This window comes from Nicotiana tomentosiformis, chromosome 3 (genome assembly GCF_000390325.3).
Source record: "Nicotiana tomentosiformis chromosome 3, ASM39032v3, whole genome shotgun sequence".
NCBI classification, from domain to species: Eukaryota; Viridiplantae; Streptophyta; class Magnoliopsida; order Solanales; family Solanaceae; genus Nicotiana; species Nicotiana tomentosiformis.
The window spans coordinates 25,324,691-25,334,167 of NC_090814.1; the positions used below are offsets into that span (position 1 = coordinate 25,324,691).

General features: G+C 36.4%; 2 protein-coding genes across 4 annotated transcripts; one reads left to right on the forward strand and one right to left on the reverse strand.

Annotated features, from left to right (window-relative positions):
• Positions 1–1,279: 1,279 nt before the first annotated feature.
• LOC104095215 (DNA repair RAD52-like protein 1, mitochondrial) lies at positions 1,280–5,648 on the forward strand. Of its 2 annotated transcripts, none has more exons than XR_011414645.1 (4): positions 1,280–1,657; positions 3,844–3,881; positions 3,978–4,319; positions 5,123–5,648. XR_011414645.1 is itself a non-coding variant. In XM_009601292.4 (4 exons), exons 1-4 carry the CDS (start codon positions 1,356–1,358, stop codon positions 5,264–5,266), a joined length of 579 nt encoding a protein of 192 aa, XP_009599587.1. In that variant the 5' UTR covers positions 1,285–1,355; the 3' UTR covers positions 5,267–5,648. The 2 variants fall into 2 exon arrangements, 1 of the variants encoding a protein (XP_009599587.1); XM_009601292.4 differs by having other exon boundaries at positions 1,285–1,657; positions 3,978–4,072.
• Positions 5,649–6,371: 723 nt separating this feature from the next.
• On the reverse strand, positions 6,372–8,929 carry LOC104095216 (transcription termination factor MTERF6, chloroplastic/mitochondrial). Of its 2 annotated transcripts, XM_070196796.1 has the most exons (3): positions 8,297–8,799; positions 7,741–8,252; positions 6,372–7,556 (listed from the first exon to the last, which is right to left on the reverse strand). In XM_070196796.1, exon 3 carries the CDS (start codon positions 7,549–7,551, stop codon positions 6,568–6,570), a length of 984 nt encoding a protein of 327 aa, XP_070052897.1. In that variant the 5' UTR covers positions 7,552–7,556; positions 7,741–8,252; positions 8,297–8,799; the 3' UTR covers positions 6,372–6,567. The 2 variants fall into 2 exon arrangements, with proteins under 2 accessions (XP_070052897.1, XP_009599588.1); XM_009601293.4 differs by lacking the exons at positions 7,741–8,252; positions 8,297–8,799 and adding an exon at positions 8,829–8,929.
• Positions 8,930–9,477: the final 548 nt, after the last annotated feature.

Genomic DNA, 9,477 nt, shown 5'->3' on the forward strand with positions numbered 1-9,477 from the left:
GAACTAGCACAACTCAACTTAGCAAAAACAATCTGAAACCAATCTGAAACTCTCCCGGGCCCCTCGGGACCCCGTTCAATCATACCAACAAGTACATAAACCTCATACGAACCCGCTCGAAATATCAAAATAATATATAAAACTACGAATCGAACACCAAAACGCATCAAAATCTTATTGAAACTCAAGAATGTCCAAAATCACAATCAATCGTCTGATTCTCATCAAACCAACTCGGAATGAGACTAAACTTTGCACACAAATTCTAAATGAAAAAACAGACCTATTCCAAGTTCCGAAACTAAAATCCGAGCCGATAGGCACAAAGTCAACTCTCGATCAAACTTAGAAAATTTTCAAACCTTCAAATTGTCAACTTTCGCCAAAAAGAGCCAAATTAACCTAGGAACCTCTAAATTCAAATCCGGGCATAAGCATAAGTCCATCACCATGTGAACCAATTGGAACCATCAAAACACGAATTCAAGGTCGTTTACTCAGAAGTCAAACATTGGTCAACTCTTTAACTTAACGCTTCCAAATTGTAGATTTCTCTTCCAAATAAATCCCGAACCTCTCGAACATCGAAATCAACCATACACACCAAGTCGTGACACATCATACGAAGGTACTCAAGACCTCAAACCACCGAATGGAACGCTAAAGCTCAAAACAACTGGTCGGGTCGTTACAGTTGTTTGACTCTTAGACTCATTTATTCTGTTATTATTAATTTATTATTATGATTGGGTTATCTAGTAAGTGGTTTAGGCTCTATCACGACCGGTAGTGATTTTGGGCCGTGAAAGAGGGAAACTTCTAGTATAGAAGTAAAGGGGTTCAAAATACGTCGAGTCGTAGGTTCAAATCTGAAGTGTGTTATTTTTATAATTTTTTTGAATTCACTTGCTAGAATTCAATAGTTATTACTTTTTTAAGGGACAATCCAAGTATTGCTTCATAACACTAACTGCTCTTGTAATTTATGATATTATGTTTACCCCTATGATTTTTCGTACCAGTTGTTTAAACCTATTTATCGTTAATGCTAAACATTATAATTTAATTAATTTACTCTTTTTAATATTAAACTCTTTTAATTAATTAATTTTATCAAAATAAATTATTTAGCAAATCCTTTAAGAGAATATCAAATTGAAGAGAATATTTTCCACATTTTGGAAAACATCAAATTGAAGAGAATATTTTGCTCATTTTGCAAAATCGGGGACCTTGGTGCCATTTGCTCATTTTCCAATAAATAAACCCTTTAAAAGAGGCAATGGGGTTTTAGAGTGTTGTTCAGTGGGAGTACTGTGGTACACAGCAGAGCGAACTAAGGAAGCGGGAAAGCCATGGCCTTTTCTTCATTGCGTTCAACCTCTTCTTCTGTGTTGAACAGAGTCCGATTTTGCCAGTGCTCTTTCTCTGCCAAGCCCTCGTCTTCTTCTTCCCATCGGGCAGTCAAAGACAAAGACAAAGACAAAGAGAAAATGATGTCTGATTCCGACAGGGAAACGCCGGAGTACGATGTCCCAACTTCAGGAATCAGCCGACCACTTTCTGAGATACTCAAAGAGCTGAACAAGAAGGTCCCCGATTCTCTCATCAAGTTTCGCCACGAACCTAATGGCTTCTCCCTCAAATATATCCCCTGGTCAGTGCTGCCTTTTTTTTCTGTCTCATTTATGCTAGGGTCTTTTATTTTTCGAATGTTTATCGGACTCTGCTCTGCGCTCTACTAGTGTTTGTTTGATTTTGAGGGGAACTTTTTTGTTTGCTTGCGCTTACCTTTTGCATTTATTAGTTGTATCGGACTTGCTTTGGGGGGGGGGGGGGGGTTATGGTTTTGGGGGGGGGGTTATGGTTTTGGTTGAGGCTTATTGATGACATATCTTGCATAATTCAGCTCCAACATTTGCTTGAACTTGTCTAAATTCTGCATTTTTGTTTCAATTTAGTGTTCTTTGATGGATAGGTCTGGCAAAAGGCTTGTAGGATTTTCTTTTGTTTTTAACCGAGAGATCCCTGAGAGGGCCAGTGACACGCGGTTCGAAGCTGGTGGGCAATGGGTCCGTGGCTCTACTCTTCTCCACTTAAGTACTAAGCTTTTTCTGTGGCAAGGTTTGAACATGTGATGTGCGCCTAACCCGCAAATCACGTGTTGCCCTCCTACCACTAGAGAAAAGTCCTTTCTTTTTTGGGGGGGAGATAGAGGCGTTGCCATGATTTCAAGCTTATGGGTTCGGAATTCTAATCGTTTTAAGTTACTGGGTTCTAAATTAATAATTTATACATATTCAATGGATTTTTAAGACAAATACAGGGTTCAAACCAAAGCTATTGGGTTCGGCCGAACCCGCTGGCTACACTCTAGCTCCGCCCCGGGGGGGATCTTGTAGGGTTATACTCACTTGAAAATTCTAGTTTGACTCTATTGGTTGACACCTCATCCCTTATTTGTTTGCCTTAACCAGGAGCTTTCACTTTTACACCACTTTGCCTGTTATCACATAGAGCCACCCTTCGGTTAATAGGTACTCTCAAGGCGTCAGCGAACTCCCTAGCATATCCTTCTTCGGCAGAGAATATCCAGAATAGATTCCTTGTCCTATAAATTAACTTTGATACTCACAAATATTTCAGTTAGGCATTTTCTTGGCTAACTTAAATGGTAGATTGACACATTTTTCTGTTCGATTATAAACTGCGCTTTTTTACGTTAATTAATGCAAAAAAAAAAAGGAACTGGAAATAAATTTGTGTTTATGCAATGTATTGCCTGTTCGATTTGTCAACTGCCTCCTCTAGTTTAGAGGAACTATGATAGTGCAGCTCCTGCTGAAAGGACCTAAATTCAACTCTTATGAAAACATATGAGCTTCCAACCTAAACTTTAAGGCAATGGGTGGAGCGGCCCAAGACCTTTGTAGATCTCTTTGGAAGCCTTTGTGCGATCCTTGTGGGACTATTAATAAACTCAAAAATCCTTGCTAATATTCTTCGAAAAAGTTAACTCAATAATTCTTTGTCTTTCTTCACCTTTGAGTATGTTTTCACAAACATTAAACAGAATTTACAGGATACCTTTCAATTAGATTGTTCTATGTTCTTCAAAGCACCAGTCAACCGTCAATATAATCTGGCAGAGACTTGTTTGATCTGCTAATTGGCCATTTTGAGTGTGTTTGTCTTGGCAATAAATAATTTACGAAGAAAGTTGTTATCCTTAATGATGCCATTTTCCTGCATTTGTCTACATTGATTTATTAATAACTTTTTTCCCAAGGAAAATATTTCCTCCAAAAGGAGAAAATGACTTATATAAGGAAGGAAATTATTTTCCTTTGCAAACATCCCAAAATTTACTTTTTAACATTAACTTCAATGTCAACTTAAACTCAAAAATATCACCAAATGCTAGCATTTTATCGTGTATATCTCTTTATACGATTACTATATGTTAGTATATACTTTTATACTCAACCAAACAGGGGAAATGGACCTTAGAATGATTTCCCAAAATAAAATATTTTCTATGAAATATGTTGTCCTTCATACCAAATGCACCCAAAGCATCAATCTTGGGTGGTCAACTTTGTTTCACCAAGACTTCTGCTTGGTCAACTTTATATCTCAGTTGATTTTGAAACATGTGGACATAAGTGAATCTGTTATATTGTAAAGTGGTGCATTTTTTTCTTTTTATATTTATGTGAGCCTTCAATCATTTCTTGACCTGACATGTTAACACTTTGCTAGAATATGTGTTCTATTTTTTCTTTTGCTTTTTACGATATAAAGAAAACTGACTTACTTTTTCTGACTTTTGAATCTTTGCAGGCATATTGTGAATAGGATTCTGAATTTACATGCTCCAGGTATGTCAAAGATCTATCTGTTTTTTCCGTTTTCTGAGAATGAAACTATTTTTAATTTAGTCAGCCAGTTGACAATCAAATTTGTTGACAAATTAGAATGGTCTGGCGAAGTTCGAAGCATCAATTACTCATCTGATGGCAAGTCAGTTTCAGTTGTTTACCGTGTAACACTATATGGGACTGATGCAGAGGTATTTGTTACTTATGCTTCACAACTTGTTTCTATAATTAAGATGTTTTTTGTGTAGTCATAACTAGCTGCTGTATATGTCATTTTTGTAATCTTTTTCTGAGGCAAATCTATGTGACCAATTAGTTTTTCCAATGCTGTTGTTTATGAGGTGCTGCCTTTTAACTTGAGAAGATCTACCTAAAAAGCCGCAGATAGATCATGTAACAAACTTTAAAGCGAAAGAAAAGTCCAGTGATTCTCATAAAGTAAGTTCCGCTTTTAAGGACTTCATTCGATGTATTTGCAGATAATTCTTTTTCGTTAAGTCGTATTTAAGCTTTTTTAGCAGACAACTTTTTTAGGGTTAAGCAAGAACCCTAAAAAAGCCTTCTTAAATACAATAACCAATCAATGATGTAATGCTATATGTCCAGAATGTTCGGAGCAGATTACCTTCTTAAATAGTCTTTTTGGTTTGAATCTGAGTTACTTTGGCTTCGTCCATTGCATAATTGCTAAATTCATGTAAGCATAGAGTAGCTAATCTTACTTAACTACAAGGACACCTTTTTGGTTTGAATCTAAGCTACTTTGGTTTTGTCTATTGCATAATAGCTGATACCCGTGTAAGCATAGAATAGCTAATCTTACTTAAGTACAAGGGTGCCCGGTGCTTATTATTTACTGCACTTCGTATCTCAGTGGCATGGCACCTTTTACTTTGTTGTGATGTCCCTTTAATTTCAACAGGCTTGTAGCTGATATCAAAATTGTGATTGTTTTTCTTGAATTCCATTTCTTCGTCTATTGGGGTATGGATGATAACAGGTGACATGTTATCCATGATGAAATAGTTATAAGATGTCACTGCATGTAACAACTCTGCATCTTAACCTATTCGAGAAAACCCCAACAAATAGATGCCTCAGTTCTGTACACTCAGCTGCTTGCTACCTAGTTTTCTAGCTTGCTTGTATTTCATTTACATCAGAGTTTTTAGATTATCAAAGATGATGATAGAGTATATGATTTTAAGTTTCTTTGCTCCGTCTCTCTCTGTTTTGACTAGATATATCGGGAATCAACTGGCACTGCTTCAGTAGATGACCCAGGTTATGGGGATCCTGTGCAGAAGGCAGAGGGTATGGCATTTCGTCGAGCTTGTGCTCGATTTGGGCTGGGACTTCATCTTTATCATGAGGACATGTCATAGACTGGGAGATCCAAGTTTCTTTTTGGCATCAGCAAAGATCCCAAGTTTCTTAGTGGTAATAGAGATTACCAAGGAGGCAACTGTAATTAACTCTGCTTCTTGATGCTCCATCGTATTGTTAAGATTGCTGTATTATCTTGCTCCAAGCTGTCAAATTTTACCCATCAACTAATGACAGTAGGTATTAGTGTCTATATATCTGACCTGTTAAGGTGGAGGTTTTGATATTTCCTGCCAATGTTTTAGGCCTAAGAAGCTTTGTTTGTTACAAGTAGAGGGCTGTAGGATCTTTTCTAGATCTTCATTTTGTAAAAGCCCAATGATGTTCTTTCATTGTTCATTTGGCCGTGGATAGTTAGTAGCTTACTTTATGTTCCTCCAACGCAGTTAGCTTATCTTTCACTAATGCTAACATATTTCTCAAAGTTAGGTTTCCCGGCTCAATTTGGTCCATCCATTTGAGAATGACAACAACAACAACAAAATAACAATTTAATTCATATTCATCCCCAAAAGAACCCTCCAAAAGTGGCTAAGGAACTTTGAATCGCTGTCGCTCGAAGCAACTTTGCGCGCTCTCGCTTTGTGCTATATTGTGCAAAATCCAGTGTGTTGTGATACTTTGGTCGATGTAAACAATGATCTTGATGCATTTCTAGTAGCATTTTTTAATTGATTCTGCAGCGTAAGATACTTCCAACTTTGATAACAGACCAAAAATATGTATTTCACAAAGATCTAGAATTGATATTTTAGGAGTTAAAAAGTTAACCTAGATGAATATGTTCATGTATCAAAAAGAAGAAAGAAAAGGAACACAATCGTTAACGTTTTACTTATATGTTAAGTCGATGATAAATTACATTTGGAAATTGAACACTGAAAATGCCAGATTTTGTTACCCAATATTTCGGACCTAAAACATCAGAAAAAAAATTGGGATGAAAAGTAAAGTAGCAAACAGAAGAATCCATAGTTGAGTTATTTAATTTCATTCATATCCCCTTGTAGATTGAGAGACCAACATTTCAAATCCCAAAATCAATGTAACCCGGAGAAGTTGTTTCGTCCTTTTGCTTTTATTAAGCACTATCAGAACAGAGCATTAAACAGATGAAACTATCAATTGCAAAAGCAGCATATGAATATGATTTGCGAATAATAATTTCCCAGGAGACCTAATGACCGCAAAAGGTGCACAAAAAGCTCATCCCTATAGGTCCTTTTAGATTGATACAAGCCGAATGCTAAAGCTATATACTCTACGAGAGAAAGGAAGGCAAGGAACATGGTCATTACTTTCACTGAACTAGACCAAACTTGAATAGGAATTTCTTCTGATTACAATCCAGCATTTCACTCAGCGTACAGCTTATGTCCTTCTGCGTTAGAAGTTTTTGCCTTGACTCTAATCTTTTCTTCAAGCTATGCCGAAAGTAGTCTGGATAATCAACAACTTCATCAAGTCGCCTCCCCATAACATCTATCAGAAACTTAATCCTTGGCTCTAAAGAGTTGGTAACACTCTTTATCAGAACAGGAGGATAACAAGTGACCACAGCTGCAATCTGTCCAACTCCAAATCCCCGTGATGTCAAGTAAGATAGGTTAGGTTTCAGAATCTTGTTCACATCTCTACACAAAACTTCTGGGTAATTAACTACCACTTTCTCGAGATCCATATCTGTTAAACCAAGTGATTTCAAAAACTCTGAAGTAGGACCTAGCCGCTTATCAACGCTATAACCCATAATATATGGATTCTTCACCATAACTTTACCAATACCTTCCTTTGATAGATGAAGGCTGGAAAGAAATTCCACCATCTGTGAAAGCTTATGTTCTATGCTGTAGCTTATAATCCTTGGATTGAGCAGTATCATCTTACCCAGTTGTTTGTCCGTTATACCAAGCGATTCAAAGAAAGCTAGGAGTGGACAGAGCTTCTCTTCCACACTGTGAGAGAGTATGTGCGGAAATTTAGTAATGGCAGAAGCAACTTCCTTTGGTTTCGAACCCAGTGTTTCAAGACAGTGAACCATTGGGACAAGTTTCTCATGCAAGCCTAGAATAAGGATTTTGGGACATTTCCGAACAACAGAAGGAAGTTTCCTCTCTTGGATGCCTATGCTTCTCAAGTAGTCCCAGTTTTCAGACGCTTTCTCCCTTTGCACGCCCTCAAGGCGCTTGCACTTTTGGAACATTTCATGAATGCTTTTATCATCAAAACCTCTGTCTTTGAAGAACCACATAATGCCAGAACTATGGCTGGTTGAAGTCTCCATATTTCCTGTGAAATTGTAAGCAAACTCCAAATGTGTTAAACAGTTTTCTCGATAAATATCAAACACGGGAAGAACCTAGTGAAATAACAAACTAGAAGAAAACGTCAGAATATTATGATGAAGACTGTAGGGAAGCAAAGTATTGACTGTTACTTTCAACTTATATACAAAGAGTGGGAACAAACAAACCAGCTCCTAAGTCAGCTGTATTGTTATTCCGCCCTCATTCTGCTATGTGAAATATCAAAAAATCATTTTTTTCCCTTTAGAGGTTGTATGATTCTTCCTATCTCAATATTCAAATGATTGTTCCTATTGCCCTCCTTAGATCTGCAGACACAGTATATCAATTAAGCTGGGGAGCATGCTCCCGAAAGTAGTTGTTTACAAGATATTTCACCACACAGGTATTTTTCTGACTGCGGACATGAAAAGGAAGACAAAAACCCAGGCAATCATTAGAAATTAAGATAGAACAAATTTAGGACATGTTAAATAGTTTAAATACAAACATACACACACCAATAACCTAACTAACATACAGCGTTGGTGATTATCCTGATATACTAATGTCATATTTAAATGAGAATCAAAATGGCACCCCCAAAAATGACGTAGAATGAGATCAAAAGATTAAAAGGGAATAGAAAAAAAGAACAAGAATACAACTGAAAAACAAAAACAGCTGAGCAAAGAAGTCCCTTTCCAAATAAGAGAGAAGAATATAACACATTGGGTGGTGAACAAGAACTTGTGACGTATGCAAATACAGCAGCAAATAAGTGAATCAATTATGATGTAAAATACTCAGGGCCTCAGAAGGTGAATATAATTCACTGAGACCGTAAGCTAAACTGAAAAGTAGATAGATAAGGAAGCAGCAGAGAGTGTATGTTATCTAATAAACAATGAATTTTATTTGGGTCCTCAAAGTAATTGTCTTTATCATCCATTTCAATGTCTAAACTCAGCATAAGTGTAGGTCACATTTTGCTGAGTGAAATAGCAAAGAAATGGTAACATAGTACATTGGTGCCAAGTATCAGACAAAACTGAATGCAATTCTGAACAATTGAACACCAACTAATAAAATTACGGGGAAAAATCCAGAAATTACACATATTTAAATGTAATTAAGCTACTACACGTATTGTGCAGAAATTTAAGTCCAAATTCACTTATAAAAAGAAGAAATTGAAATAAACAAGAGGAAACACCGGAAAAAGGAGCTACAGCTTTTGGGAAAAAACATAGCAGAAGGGAAAGGAGAGTAGGACCTGAGGACGAAGAGGTAACACTGGACTTCACAACTAAGCGAGCGGATAAGCTCCTGTACTGATGAGGGCATTACAACATGAGCGACAAACAAAATACACAAAAAGAAGCCCCTCCTCTACTTTCACTTTATATTCAAACCCCTTTCAAGTTTCAGGAATGACATTTTACTCCTATGCAGTCTTCAAAATACCACACTTCCCTAATTCTTTTGTTTGTTCTCTTTCTCCTAGAATAAAAAATGTTTCAATTAGATTTTTAGGCAGTGACAATAATAATATATTAATTACTTCTTTATCTTTGACAGGAATATATGATATTATCATGGAAAATTTTGTTAACAAACCTCTCAATGTAGAGAAATTAAAGCCAGCTAAGCAACAACTAGTAGCTAGAGTTTGATATATTATCTTATAATACATATATAATTGTAAATGACTTAATTATTATTCCGTACTCAATAAACATTTGGAGTAGATGTGTTGTAGTACGTAGACATAGTTGTGCCAAAAAAATATTTTGATATAACCGGCTCTCCCTTAATGATTTTTTTAAAAATTGATCAAATGATTACATCGAAAAAATAACTCTTTCTGCTATGCATTTCTAGATCACATCACAGAAGGTAAAATTTACTGCTAATGAATGTAA